General features: G+C 46.2%; 4 protein-coding genes across 4 annotated transcripts; 1 reads left to right on the top strand and 3 right to left on the bottom strand.

The window, feature by feature from the left end:
* Positions 1-2,678: 2,678 nt before the first annotated feature.
* GGS25DRAFT_289628 (glucose-repressible alcohol dehydrogenase transcriptional effector) lies at positions 2,679-5,368 on the top strand. The gene is made up of 2 exons (XM_049257546.1): positions 2,679-3,870; positions 3,975-5,368. Exons 1-2 carry the CDS (start codon positions 2,955-2,957, stop codon positions 5,189-5,191), a joined length of 2,133 nt encoding a protein of 710 aa, XP_049116894.1. The 5' UTR covers positions 2,679-2,954; the 3' UTR covers positions 5,192-5,368.
* A 981-nt stretch (positions 5,369-6,349) lies between these two features.
* GGS25DRAFT_491481 (uncharacterized protein) lies at positions 6,350-7,611 on the bottom strand. Its single transcript, XM_049261096.1, has 2 exons — positions 6,929-7,611; positions 6,350-6,838 (listed from the first exon to the last, which is right to left on the bottom strand). The coding sequence occupies exons 1-2, from the start codon at positions 7,149-7,151 to the stop codon at positions 6,666-6,668; spliced, it is 396 nt and encodes a 131-aa protein (XP_049116893.1). The 5' UTR covers positions 7,152-7,611; the 3' UTR covers positions 6,350-6,665.
* Positions 7,612-10,363: 2,752 nt separating this feature from the next.
* On the bottom strand, positions 10,364-11,648 carry GGS25DRAFT_289602 (uncharacterized protein). Its single transcript, XM_049257545.1, has 4 exons — positions 11,373-11,648; positions 11,092-11,302; positions 10,619-11,014; positions 10,364-10,552 (listed from the first exon to the last, which is right to left on the bottom strand). Exons 1-3 carry the CDS (start codon positions 11,545-11,547, stop codon positions 10,633-10,635), a joined length of 768 nt encoding a protein of 255 aa, XP_049116892.1. The 5' UTR covers positions 11,548-11,648; the 3' UTR covers positions 10,364-10,552; positions 10,619-10,632.
* A 363-nt stretch (positions 11,649-12,011) lies between these two features.
* On the bottom strand, positions 12,012-13,591 carry GGS25DRAFT_491477 (glutathione S-transferase). The gene is made up of 6 exons (XM_049261095.1): positions 13,171-13,591; positions 12,873-13,097; positions 12,766-12,803; positions 12,697-12,716; positions 12,467-12,634; positions 12,012-12,407 (listed from the first exon to the last, which is right to left on the bottom strand). Exons 1-6 carry the CDS (start codon positions 13,300-13,302, stop codon positions 12,199-12,201), a joined length of 792 nt encoding a protein of 263 aa, XP_049116891.1. The 5' UTR covers positions 13,303-13,591; the 3' UTR covers positions 12,012-12,198.
* Positions 13,592-13,917: the final 326 nt, after the last annotated feature.

The following is a 13,917-nucleotide window of genomic DNA, read 5'->3' as shown; positions in this document are numbered from 1 at the left end:
CACAAACAGCGCCAGTATTGGGGGGGTTCGGTTACTACCTGCAGGACGCAAACAGGTCGGAGCAAGGGAATCTTTAAGGGCCGGACGACCAATACCAGGTTATTGGTCCAATCGAAAGACCTAGACTCCGAGGATACGGCCTATTATGCGGTGCGTCCTCGCAGGAATCCTTTGATCGGAGCAATATGGATCTGGCGGTCTGCTCATACTCCACACAAGCATGATATTTGAAGACCTGGGAAAGATACTTACCTCGGCATGTAGGTACTTATTGTAGAAAGCAGAGATGCAACATCCACATACCCATTGCCATACTGCTGAAAATTACGGCTCAGCAAGTCCAATAGATGCATAGTATGAAATTCTGGTAATGTTGAATCTAGGTTGTCAAGTCTGTGAGTACATATTCGGCAACCTTGACAAGCTTAGGTAGATAGATGCAACCCAAGTTTAACCAAGTTTTATGCCAACGGCAAGCTTTTTTTTTCGGCTCGCTTAATTATCGTGCAGATTTCCATCGATCAGGCTGAAGTGCTGAAAAGCCAGTAAAGTGACTTCCTGGTTTCCCCAGCTTTCCAAGTTCTTGGCATAGGACAAGAGCATTGAGGCTGAAGTCCTCAAAGATCAAGCTTGGTAATGAATAGGTGTTGTACCGGCCGGGCTTTATAGACCTAAATTAATATGAAGGACATTATAATAACACATTTGGAAATTTTGTAGCTAGCTATCCAAATGTGTTGATGATATAACTGAGCTTCATCCGTACTATAGAGGAATAGAGGAATGGGTTGGTCACCGGTTACTTATTAGGTATAAACCGTAACACATTATACCCAATCATTCAGAAGCCACGTAGGTGTGACCTAGGAATTCATACTAGTACTAGATCAAAGAATAGCATGAGTGCTAGATGTAGTTCTTCGCTAAGGCGGTCCGATACTAGATGAAGGATTGTGAGCTATAAGTCCTTGTGGAAAAACATCAACGGAGTCTTCACCCAGAAAGGAAGACGAGTAAAACCAGCAAGATGCCAAAGACCACGTTACTTGACGTCATTGACGAATATTTTATCAGATCAAATGTCTTGTGATAGCGACGTGGATATAAATAAAACAGACAGTTTTATTTTTATTATATAGTAGTAGACAAGTATGCACCGTGACCTATGTACGGTGTGTTTTGTCCACAAGCATGTATGTATTAGGTACTATGTATCTTCAAGGTAAGGTACTAGGTAGTATTGAGGTCCGAACTGATTATGTAAGACCAAGATAGTTCGATGCACTGACACCAAAGTGGCACGAGCGTTAGCAAACATTGAGTACGTAATTGTATTTTAGCCCCCGCTGCTGCAAGGCTGAGAAATAGAGTTGACTGGTATAATGGTTTCAACAGTTCAAAATTTTCAATGTTGCTTCTTCCAAGTCATGTGATAAGGCTAAAGATAACTCCTCCACATGTACCATTGTAAATCAAAGCTTGGGCGTTGGAGCAACCCGTAGATACCTGCACTAGGTAGAGCAAGCACGACACGAAACGAAACGACACAGTACAGAGAAAGGAAAGCACCAGTCCTTATCAATCTAGAAGGTAGGTACCTAACTGCGTGTACATTTGATCCTTACCCAGTGATCATTTTTAACCTTAGATCTCTTTCTTTCCGACACCTGATAGGTTATAGCCCACCTGCACTTTTTCACCACACACTACATACCATACCACACTCTACACACTCTACACACGCATACCACACGTTGATACCGCACATCAAATACTACAAATCTACAAATCTACTACACTACATCGAGCCTACTACACTTGCGAGAACCTTGATACTTGCAAGCAAGAACACATGCGACACGACATCAACATTTACCTACCTCTAACTTGGTCTTGGTCGAACTATCACCATCACCAATACCCTCCGAGCGCCCTCACTTTCACCCCTCACAATCATAGTCGCCATCATAGTTGCCTGCATAACTACTACCCACGACTGTACGTAATAATCTGAGCGCACATTGCGCATCTTGAGTAATCAAGCACTTTCCTTTACCTCCTCCTAGCATCACCTCGTCCATCTGTGCATCTTCATCCCTTTGTTCTCTTTTCCTCCTTCCCCATTATACGTTTCACCCTTTCTAACAAGGCTTACCTTACCCACTTGTTTTCCAGACCCATTGCTTATGTCAATTTGTCCACTCGCCCCCTCCTGCTATACTATACCCCCTATGATATTGCTTTACTCCCAGGAACTCTAAAAAGACTAGACTGTTAAGTACCAATGACTAACATGATTATGTGTTCACAGAAAATCGTTGCCTCGCGACGGCCACGGCCCACGGTGCGGAAAGAAGCAAATATACGCCGAAATCCAAGCTCGTGCGCCAGCTCTCCCATAGGTAAAGATCGGGTTGTCGTTTTGCGCGAATCGAGAAAGAATCTGTACGAGACTAGGCATCCAGATCCAATATCTTCAGCCAATTGTCTACTTGTTACACCCCTAGTTACTACGTTCGCGATAGAGTCCGGGTGGATTCAAGATCCTAAATCCACCATCCATATACGACTACCCCACGTTTTCCATGCATCACGACGAAGCTTTCGATCTCTATGCATGGATATTCGCTAAACCGTACCCCAACTTTTTTTTATCCATTAATAGTTGTTAAAGGCCATTCTGGACAAGCTGTGGTGACTTGCCTCTACCGGTGCGACAGAGTTGGTCTTCAACATCTCCATGGCAAGTAGTATTCAATATACATTGCAATACTGGACATTTTATACACACCTACAAATAACACCCAGACGAGATATTTCTGTATCTCGAAAAGGTGTCTACAAATAACAGTACAGCCCACTAGGTTCGATACAGGGCCAACCCTAAATCCATAATCTATCCCTTTCCTGTAATAATCTCTGTACCCTTAGTACAGAAAGGGCCTTCTCTCGGGATGTACGGCCCTAATCATCAGCAAGGCCATGCCTCGCGCCTCAATGGCGTTCCTGGGGGTCGCGGAATTGGACCACAAATGATGTACAACTTTGTCCAACAACAAAATTCCCAACACCATCATACACATCCCCAGCAGCACCATCAAAATATACCACAAGATCATTCAGCCCATACTACCTCCGCCACCCTTACACACTCAACTTTCTCCTCCGGACTCATGTCCAATGTAACACCCTTCACCCCCAGTAGCCATCAAAACGGAAATACCCCAGGTTCTCGTGGCGGACAAGCCCAGCAATATAGCGAGCACTGGAACGAGCAGCTCAGATCGTACAAGGAGTCCGAACGGGCCCATCAGACAATGACAGAAGCCCATCAACCTCATTACTTTGCTCGGCTCAGGGCCAGTGAAAATAAGGGTATTGGACCAGTGCTCACGAGCGCCAACTCGGCTGATGCTACGGATGGAGAACTAGAAGACAGGGGCCGACCCGTTAATGTCGATAAGGCCCTTGATCGACAAGATTGGTTAAATCTCGATTTCAGTGGGCAAGGGCTCAAGAACATCTCTACAATGCTTTTCGACCACTATGCCTTCCTTACGGAGCTATACCTGGCTTCGAACAATTTGACCCGACTACCACGCGAGATCGGCCAGCTTCGATCATTGCGATATCTCGATATATCCCACAATCAGCTGACTTCTCTGCCACCTGAGTTGGGCATGTGCACACCTCTGCGCCAGTTGCTTTTGTACAATAACCTCATTCAGACTATCCCCCCGGAGCTTGGCGCTTTACATTTTCTCGAGTTGCTTGGCATTCAAGGCAATCCGCTAGAACAGGACCAGAAGCAAAAGCTCGTCGAGGAGGGTACAAAGGCCTTGATCGCTCATCTCAAAGAGCAAGCCCCAGGTATGTGAAGTTTATATTATGTCGTTGTTCAATTCGTCTTCTAGATACATGCGATCTTCGAGTTGGAAGTCTGCTCATGAATGTGTAAACTGACTTTCTTCAAGTTCCTATCCCGCCAAACCCACGTGTGCCCATCACTATTCAGGAGGATGTCGGCTCCGACAAGGAACGTATCCGCATCCTGTCCTGGAACACCCTTTGTGACAAGTATGCTACCAGCACGCAGTATGGTTACACGCCTGCGAGCGCCCTCTCTTGGGAATATCGTAAAGAGAGCATCATTCGCGAGTTTCGGGAGAGAGATGCAGACGTCATGTGTCTCCAAGAGACAGCCATGGACGCATTCGATACATTCTTCACCCCCGAACTTGCAAAGTACGGTTATAAGGGCGTTTTCTACCCGAAAACCCGTGTCAAGCACTTGACAGGAAAGGATCAGCAGTCGGTTGATGGTTGCTCCATCTTCTATAAAGCTAACAAATACATCATGTTAGACAAGCAATTAGTTGACTTCCGACAGACAGCCATCAACCGACCCGACATGAAGTCCGCGGATGACGTGTTTAACCGAGTAATGCCGAAAGACACTATTGCTGTCTACTGCTTCTTCGAGTCACGTTTTACCGGCAATCGGTTCATTGTTGTCAATGCGCATTTGTGTTGGGAATCCTTCCTAGCAGACGTGAAGGCCGTTCAAACAGGAATTCTTATGGAGCTTGTCACAAAGCAATCTGAAAAATATACTCGAAAGCCAGCTTGCACTGTGGAGGAAAAGCAGCTTGCTAGACCCTCTACAGCAGAAGGGGATGCAGATAACTCTGCCGAGGAGTGTCCAGATATTGTTGCCAGCCAAGAATATCGCACTAATACCGATATACCCTTACTTGTCTGTGGCGACTACAATTCCATGGCGGACAGCTCTGTATACGAGTTACTGGAGAAGGGTCGGATCCCCCCCGACCACCCAGATCTAATTGGCCACTCTTACGGCAACTTCACACGGGATGGCATTGAGCATCCATTCAGCTTACGCAACGCCTATGCTCATCTCTTCGGGACCCCCGACGAACTCACGTTCACCAACTACACCCCAACATTCTCCGGGGTAATCGACTACATCTGGTATACTACTAATACACTGGATGTTGTGGAATTGCTAGGACCACCTGATTATGAGTATCTCAAACGAGTCCCAGGCTTTCCAAACTACCACTTTCCAGCCGATCACATACATATCATGGGCGATTTCGTCTTCAAGTCCCGGAAAGACAAGAAAGGGATTACCGATCAGGACAAGACCGGCAGTATGGCAAAGCCTTGACTCTAAACTCAGACTAGCAACCCCCACGAGAATTGAATATAACAACTCACATACATCTTTGAACCCCTAGTCCTAGGAGCCCATGAAATGTAGCTGGATTCAACTAGGCAGCAATAACAGGAATGCCTTATGCCAATTGCATTTCAAAGGGGCATTGGGGAGGAACCATTAGTTGTACGTAGATGAAGAAACGAGGTGGAATGCGGCAAATCTTTTCTCATACTGAGGATCGGTTTTGGCAGGGCAGAGCTTGGTTGGACATATCGAAATGGTTGTCTTCACAACGTGGAGTGAGGATGGTTCTTAATACGATCTGATAACTCTACACTCTCCGTCTCCCAATTTTTCTTGCTATGGCATCCCGATATGTATGTACTTTTTATTACCCAGCAAATGAAGTTGCGAGGTTTTTTCTCGCAACTTTACACTTCAAATGTTGGATGCTGAACCCTGTGATGGTGATCTTTGCTTGGCATTTGTGTTGGGTTCTATCCCTCGATGGACCGTTTGGTCTCCCCAAGTATGGGCTTATTGTGCATTATTAAAGAACCATACCTTTCCCTCCTCATTGCTAATTTTACATCAAGTTGCTCAGTTGTGACCAAGACAATTGCTTCCAATGCTGTACCTAGGTAAATGGCACTATAAATACGCAGAAAATACAAGACTGGCTCGATCCATACCCACCTACCTATTTTGGGCTTCATCCATTCAGCTGTAGATCCTCGTAGAGTCTATGTATCTTGTCTCCCTAGTATACTCAAGTGGGAGACTGGGTGTTCAGTGAGAGGAGCTAGGTATGCTATTTTGCTGAGTGTGTGTTCATAGAATAGAGTGATTCCTTTCTGGCCTGGCCTAGGTGCCGGGCGGCAGTATCTAGGTACCTATCCCTATTAGGTATGTACAATACACTATAAATGCTCTCCGAACATTAACGAGGAGGATAATTGTCTCGGTGGGGAAATCGTTCCAACCTTAGGTATCTAGCCATACCACTACTCTAATTTCTCACGATAGGTAGCTAGTTGTTGCTTGCGTGTCCCTGAGAGGACGGGAGTTATCTTTATCGGTAACATCTTTTTGGGTGATGGTAGCGTAGGTAAGTATACCTAGGTAGTCGTAAAAGGGGGGCAATTACATGTAGACTAGGCCTGATTTCTCCCGAGACCGAGTATCGATTGTATGTATTTACTTATAATGGATATTATACATTTCAAGTCCTGATCTTGATGTGAAGTCAAAAGATTACCGTACACAAAGCTACCTCGTGCAGCCTTTTCCCGTCCCAACCAACTCCACATAATATTCGACCAAAAAAGAAATCCGGTAGCCATACATATCGTGTATATAAATGGTAGATCTGAACCGACGAAATAGCCCCCCCCAATAAGAAAATCTCGTCGACATCTAGTTCCCGATAGCTCGAAGCACTTGGGGTACCTATGGGTTTAAGTTCGGTTCAAGAAGAATCGAGTCATTCCTCGTCCCCATCACAAGGCCCATCCTCCCAAGACCCCATCGGGACGACCATGTAGGCCACCCACGGCCTAGGATTGTTGTTGCAGATCAGGGGCACGTTGTCGCCCGGCATCGTCCTCTTGATGATGGTCCCGGGATCTTTACAGTTGGGCGTGCTGTACGCTCGGACTAAAAGCAAGCAAAGGCATTAGTCGCGATTGATTTTAACGGTACCTGAAATAAAGGCTACGGAACACTAGGCTAGGCAGGTGTACTCACAGGTCCAGCCATCGGTTAGGTGGATGGATATGGAGCTGAACTTCAGCGGGTACGATTGGCAGATGTTGACCATGGACTCGGTGAACGTCCCGACCCCCTGGTTCTCGGCGTAGCAGCCGGTCACGGTGAAGGTCCTGAGGTCGCCGACGTAGGGGTCGTCTCGGTGGATCACGCGAGCGGATGCGAACGCCACGACGCCTGCGAGGACGGAAGCGAGATACATTTGGTACGAAAAGCTCAAAACGAAATAAATGCTAGAACCTTCGGGCAGAACAAGACCAGGCGTTCGTTCTCGCGAGTAAGATAATCCCCCAACTTTGCTGATTCAAAACATGCGGTAGACTGGGCTGGACTGGACTGGTATGGTATGGAAACTGTTTGTTGTGTGGGTTTATAAAAGAAAAACGAGCGCAAGTTAGGAACGGAAAGGAAGGAAGTAAAAAAGATCAATCTAGATGCGACACGATCGAAGAATATAACGGGCCGTTCAAAGTTTATATATCTCGAACGCTCAAAGCTTGTGAATCCGAAAAGAAAAAAAACGGGTCGGAATTACGCTACAGCAACTCTATCGACGTTGGAAAAGTGAGGAACGGAATTTATGATATCGTCATACATACGGTGCCTAGTAAATGTTTGGGAGGGCTAAGAGACCCGATGTGCTCGACAGAGTTCGCAACTGCATGAACACTTTGCTTGAAGGCCCAATCAGAAGCCCTACTTACCTGTGATAGGTTGTTTATGTCAACTATCGTTAGGAGAACGTGACCTACTTAGCTTTGCTATCGTACTGTCATCCGGAATGCCGGGTATGCCATATATTCAGATATTGGGTTTGGTTTACATGATACTAGGTATCTAAATGCAGAAGCTGTCCTGGAAGTTATCTCATATTTGCCTTTCTATACCGCAGATGAAGTAGTATTGACCCGGTGGAGATTTGGAAGGCTTGGGCTTGGGCCTAACCTAGCTTACTCGTGTCTTTGTATATAATATTGTAAACATTAGAGAGAAAAGTGTCATAGAACATGACTCAATATTTGAGAGACAACATCCATATATATCTCGGGGTTTAGGAGTAAGGGATTTATAGCACTAACTGCCTAGCACCGAGGTACCTCCCTGTGCATACGCATAAATAGTCTGAACCCCTATTTCATGAACTATGCTACACGTTAAAACTCCATCATAAGTTAGACACTCCACTATGACATGCTATGTATTTATTTCCCTATGTATCGGTTCTCTGACATCAATGCTCGACCGTTTCCCCCTAGCCCCTTTCTTTTACAAGGTACCTGTCAAGTTACCTCCCGTCTGATGCCAGTTGCAGTATAGCTTTAACCACCTGTCATCCTTATTTGCCAACTTTTGACCATCCGATGTCTATTCTTACAACTTATGTACTTAAGTCGGGCTTATAAATGTTCGTCTACCTACTTAGTAGTCTTAACCCTATCAATCATCAACAACGCTGTAATAGGCTCTAGGTATTAGACTACAACAATAGCTGGCACCCGGTGATCCTTGGTTAAACCCAACTCAGATCGTATACCATTATCATGAACTCTTCTTGTGGCCCGGGCTAAACTACGCCTACGACCACTCGCCCACGTCCATTCCACCACTATCGCACCGGCCGATGAAAGACCTATCTAACACGGAGCCCGCCCCACAGACGTTATTTGTCAATGCTGCGATCGAAGGTTTGAGTAACGCCGTGAGAGAATCTACCAGGCCGGTTAGAAAACGAGTAACTTGGGTACACAATTACTTGCAATACGGTATTCTAGAAGGGAAGATTCTACCACCCATTACATTCCCTAGGTACTCCCTATTCCAGGTAACCACTTGGATTGGACCTACATGCGTTTGGGCTCCGATTGTGGCGCCATTAGTAGACGGATAGGCACTGAAAAGCAGAAAGGGGGTTAGAATAGCCACGAACAATTCCTCAAATGACGGGATGTCCAAAGCTCCTTAGAACTCAGGTGTATAATATCAGGGATCTCATTAACTAGCCGACGCCTCATAAAGTTAACCGTCTAGCGACATGTTGTAGAAAATATCCATTCCCGATTACATGCAAATGAACAGCATGGAATGACTCCACATTTTCAACGCAGAATGATCACATTGATAACACTTGAAGCCGTTGAACAGGTAGGTAGCAAACATAAAATGCCCTTAATGCTATCTACAGATTAGTCCTATAAAATACATCTTTAAAACCACCTTACGTGATTTTGATAAAGTCGTAGACTTGTGTTCCTGTGAGTTCGGCATAGATACGTATCGTATACTAGACGTCAATCCGAAGCAATGCGTGCAGGAATGGTTAGTATTAAAATAGAATCAATACAGCAATAGCGAAATCATTAGTAGCGCAAAGTACGAATCAAAAACGACTCGTCTGGATCCGGGGCGTTAGTATCGAGGCAATCTGGCCGGTCTGCGTGCTAATCACGCTTAAGCACCAGGAGGAGGAGGAGGAGGCTGATCACCCGGAGGTGGAGGAGGAGCCTCGCCTGCAGGAGGTGGTGGGGGAGGAGCAGCGCCATTGGCATACTGCTGGATCAAAGCGTTAATGTTTCCAGGAGGCAAGCCAGGCGGAGCACCTAGAGAACCACCGGGAGGAGCGAGGCCGGGAGGTGGGCCCATGCCAGGAGCGGCACCGTAACCTGCATAACCGGGATAACTAGGGAACTGAGGCTGGGCGACAGGGGCTTGGTGCCAAGGAGCTGCTGCAGGAGGAGCTGCACCACCATTGTTGTTGCTATTATTGTAGTTCTGACTCTGGCCGCCATAATAATTATCGCCTTGATTGTTATCGCTTCCGCGATGACGTTCACGCCACGGAGCAGCTGAGCCACCCTCGTTGCTTTGTTCGTTGTTGCGTGAGCGCCAAGGAGCAGCAGCGCCTGTTGGGCCTCGTTGCCAGGGTTTGGCGTCACTGCCTGCGTTGTTGAAGGCACCAGGGCCGGCTTCAATACGGGCTGGCGGTCCACTAGAGCCTCCAAGCTCTTGCATGAATTGCTAAAACCTAGGGTCAGATGTTGCAATGATCTAAAGAGAATCTGGTGGGAGCATACCTCATATTCGCGGTCAACGGCATCTCCGCTACCGATGCGAGCAGCAGCGCGTGGAGGGCCATCGTTACGCCAACTAGCTCCCTTCTGTCTATCGGGACAATCGCGGGCCATGTGGCCAGCGTTGCCACAGACGCGACAAATGATGTTGGCCGTGAAGTTTTGCTTTTCAGGGCAATCGTACTTGCGGTGACCAATTTGGCCACAGTTCTGGCAAGCCTGGTTCTCATCATCACGTAGAGTACCGTTGAGCGTCGCAAGTTCTCGAAGTTGGTTTCTCTTTAGCTCATTCTGACCTTCAGGAATTGAAGCGGCCTAGGTACATAGATTAGCAAACAGTTTCGTGCCGCAAGTCAAACAGACCCATAATACTCACAGTCTCAATGACATTGTGGATAAGCTTCTTCGCTTTGTTAACTTTCTCCTCAGTGTCTGCCATGATCAAGCAGTGAAGATCCTCTTCCTGGTTGCTAGCGTGAGCAGCATCAGACCGACCTTTGCCTTCTTTCACGGAACCTTTTCCGCGGATGGCAATCTTGGCACCTGATTCAGTCTCCATTTTCTTCAAAGTGTTTCCACGAGGGCCGATAAGTAGACCAACTTTAGTAAGAAGACCTAGGTGTTAGTATATGTAGTAAGACAGTTAAAGCATGGGTGCGAGTTAGACGAGGCCAGGATCTGGCATGTCACCCGTCGAAATACGACGGCACTCCTGGCAATCTCCTGAACAAGAAGGGGCAAGAATATGGTTAGAAAGGTTAGAGGGTTAGCAATCTCACTGAAGTTAATCTCTGGATAGTCATTGACCGGCACGTAGACCTTCTCTTGGGTCTTGGTGGGCCGGCGGTAGTCCTGAGGTGGATGATAGTTAGGAATAGTCTTCATAGCCTTCTCGACTAGCTTGTGACGCTCGTCTTCAAGACGCTTGCGGTAACGGTATTCCCTAGTGTTAACACGACGACCATGATTGTCGTACTGCGGTGGGGGAGATGGCGAACTGGATTACACATTGTATTAGTTAAAAACCTGCGTAAATGACAGGTTTAAAGATGACTGGAAGATCTAGGTACGTACCGGTCGCCATCGGCTGGAACGACGTCGTTAATTCTCAGCTTCTGGCTGATTTCTTCAATCCGTAGATGTAAGGTGTATGCCTCTAACTGCTCGCTGGTCATGTTGGCGACGATAGCTGTTGGGAGACCCATGAGACCAGCAGCTTTATTCTCGGATGCATCACCCCATCGGTTTCGTTTCTTTCGGCGTCGAGTTCCATCGGCTTCGGTTCCTATGAGATTCATGATTAATACATGATTGCTCCCTCCAAAATTAATTAATATGCTTGAATGTGAACTTACTAGGCTCGGGGCTGCGACCGCGCTTCAAGTCACGGTCGCCGTTGTTGGAAGCACTGAAGCCATCACTACTGCCTTCGCGCGTTCCGATCGCATCGTCTCCTTCACCTCCAAACCTTCGGCTTTTGCCGAGAGGAATGTTGTTCGATCCAGTGATACCTTGGTTTCTCCACGACATATTGATAATATGGCGCGTTTGCGAGATGAAGTTAAAGAAACTAAAGTTGTTCAAGGTTGGAAAAGAATGAACTGAACGTTGTTGGGTGAGAATTATTATCTAAGGCAACTTTGCCGTCCTTTTCCCTGGTGCCGCGCTAAAACAAGTTTGGAATAAAGTGGGGGTAAATGCATGGACCATTCAAGTTGAATGTGCATGTCAAAGGGGTACATACATGTACACATGTACTGCTGCTACTAGCCTATTAGGTATTAGGTACTAGGTACTAGGTACTGCACAGTGCCATGTGTGTACTTACATCGCAGCCTAATGTAGGTGCAATGGTGCATCATGCACCGTGCATGTAAGGAAACTTTAACAATCACGTGCATCGGATGCTGTAGGTAAGTCACATGACATATGTACTTAATATTTCCTGACAGACTGTGAGTCTGTGACAGTAAATAACAAATTGTGTACATACCTGTAGTTAAGTTGCACATACTCTAACACACGCATAACAATTCTAAACAAATTACGCGATGATACGAAGCCATCATGACAATTATTATTCTTTGTTTCATTCCTTGAACTACATAACAATCATACTAGCATCGATGACGTACAAAGGTCTACCCTTGAGGCAGCAGTGCTAATCGCAGCATTAGGTATTTATTTCGCGTCCTCTTTCATCCCGGCTTGAACCCATCCTCTGGTCTGAGCAGCTGCCGCATCCATCTGCTCTTCTGTGAGACTCCGGATCTGCTCATAATTATGCTTCGACGGCACATGACGTCCCTTTTCAACTCCTGGCCGTTTCAGCATCCTTTGGACCCATTCCTCGAGAACTGGAAACTCAGACATATCGACTCCAGACCAGTCTTGGGCGCGAAATGTTGGCTTAGCGATTCCTAGTAGGCACAATCAGGAATCAACTTACTAGCTACTGAAACCCATCCCCAGGACGCGATGTCAGCTGATGTGCATCGGTCACCGACTAGATAGCCGGACTTAGAAGACTTCAGCTGTGTCTCCATCGTTCTGTAGAGGCGCCGAGTCTCGTTCTTGTAGCGGTCGATGCCGTATTGGATCTTCTCCGGAGCATAGCCTAGATATCACAAGTTGAGTACCATTTCACTGGTAAATTCTTCTTACTGGTATGCTACGTACGGTTGAAATGATTCAATTGTCTGTCAATTGTTAGCATTTACCATCATGCTCAGGATGAATTCCACATACCCTTGCATTGGACCGAGGCCACTCATTTGCCACATAAGCTAGATAAGTTCTGGGTCAGCAATTCCTCGAAGCCATGCTATTCCCGACAGAGTTGATCGTAGACTCACCCAGTTGTTTACTTCATAGTACTCCCTGGAACCTTTCGGGTAAGATACTTTATGCTCGGTGTCATATCTGTCGGTGAGATACTGCATAATAGAGCCACTCTCAAACAAGTTGATGGGCTTGCCATCTGTGAAAGTGTCCGTCAGTGCAGGAATACGGCCGTTCGGGTTGATCGCCAAGAACCACGGCTCCTTCTGGGTGTTCTTGCTAATGTCGATGGCGGTGGTCTATGCACTTGTCAGCCATATACTATAACGATTCCTAAGCGAAAGTGCAAAATTTGCCGTAGATCGAACGAACTTTATATGGCAGTCCTAGCTCCTCGAGCAAGATTGAGATCTTGATACCGTTAGGTGTCGCCCCAGTGTATAGGTGAATGTCAGACATTTTGGATTTGAGCTGTGTTGCAATTTGTCTAAGTCTTGTTGTCATTCGAGGTAAGCTATTGATACTATATTGTTAGGCTAAGTGCTAAGCATAATAGTCAAGCTTGGAGAGTTCGCAACGTAAACTTATATCAACACAGGACCCCTCAAAAGTTGATTAGCAATCAGAGCTGCGACGATAAAGCGCTAGAAAAACATTATTCCGGCTGAATAACAAATGTCTCCATTTGTATGATACATATGTAGGTTACACCGGTTTCCTACACAAGTTCAACAGTTCTATTTCCGGTGTTCTCCCCGGAGAAGATAATAATATGGATCTGGTTACGATATTTTCCCCGCATACATACATATGGATTTATCATCATTTGGGTTTTCTGTTGTGCCGTCTCGTCGGCATAATTTACATGTTCCCATTAGGTAGGTACTGGATAGCCACCTGGGTTAGGTGAACCTCCAACTAAAAGCACATCTGCGCCAAAATCATTAGTGCACCAAAATGTGCTTAATAAATCCAATAGGTAGTTTCTATAATTAGGATGATGGATGACATGACACCCGCACTATGGCTCTAGATAAATTAAATACGGCCCGGGAGAATAAGCCAAATAACACTGCAACAATGTCGAATCCGGACTCCAGCTCCGCAACTCTCGGAACA

The sequence above is a fragment of the Hypoxylon fragiforme genome (genome assembly GCF_022984875.1).
Source record: "Hypoxylon fragiforme strain CBS 206.31 chromosome Unknown GGS25scaffold_5, whole genome shotgun sequence".
NCBI lineage: Eukaryota > Fungi > Ascomycota > Sordariomycetes > Xylariales > Hypoxylaceae > Hypoxylon > Hypoxylon fragiforme.
The sequence above is the reverse complement of the archived record's forward strand: the minus strand, read 5'-3'. Positions and strand labels throughout refer to the sequence as shown.

Excerpts from the sequence above, each read along its gene's own strand:
- GGS25DRAFT_289628 (XM_049257546.1), top strand. The coding sequence starts at position 2,955 with ATGTACGGCCCTAATCATCAGCAAGGCCATGCCTCGCGCCTCAATGGC. Across the intron at positions 3,871-3,974 it reads TCTCAAAGAGCAAGCCCCAG|TTCCTATCCCGCCAAACCCA; the intron begins GTATGTGAAGTT and ends ACTTTCTTCAAG.
- GGS25DRAFT_491481 (XM_049261096.1), bottom strand. The coding sequence starts at position 7,151 with ATGTATCTCGCTTCCGTCCTCGCAGGCGTCGTGGCGTTCGCATCCGCT. Across the intron at positions 6,839-6,928 it reads CCTAACCGATGGCTGGACCT|TCCGAGCGTACAGCACGCCC; the intron begins GTGAGTACACCT and ends GCTTGCTTTTAG.
- GGS25DRAFT_289602 (XM_049257545.1), bottom strand. The coding sequence starts at position 11,547 with ATGTCGTGGAGAAACCAAGGTATCACTGGATCGAACAACATTCCTCTC. Across the intron at positions 11,303-11,372 it reads CGGTCGCAGCCCCGAGCCTA|GAACCGAAGCCGATGGAACT; the intron begins GTAAGTTCACAT and ends TGAATCTCATAG. Across the intron at positions 11,015-11,091 it reads GTTCCAGCCGATGGCGACCG|TTCGCCATCTCCCCCACCGC; the intron begins GTACGTACCTAG and ends TGTGTAATCCAG.
- GGS25DRAFT_491477 (XM_049261095.1), bottom strand. The coding sequence starts at position 13,302 with ATGACAACAAGACTTAGACAAATTGCAACACAGCTCAAATCCAAAATG. Across the intron at positions 12,635-12,696 it reads ACAATTGAATCATTTCAACC|GCTATGCTCCGGAGAAGATC; the intron begins GTACGTAGCATA and ends TGTGATATCTAG. Across the intron at positions 12,408-12,466 it reads GGGATGGGTTTCAGTAGCTA|ACTGGTCTGGAGTCGATATG; the intron begins GTAAGTTGATTC and ends TTCGCGCCCAAG.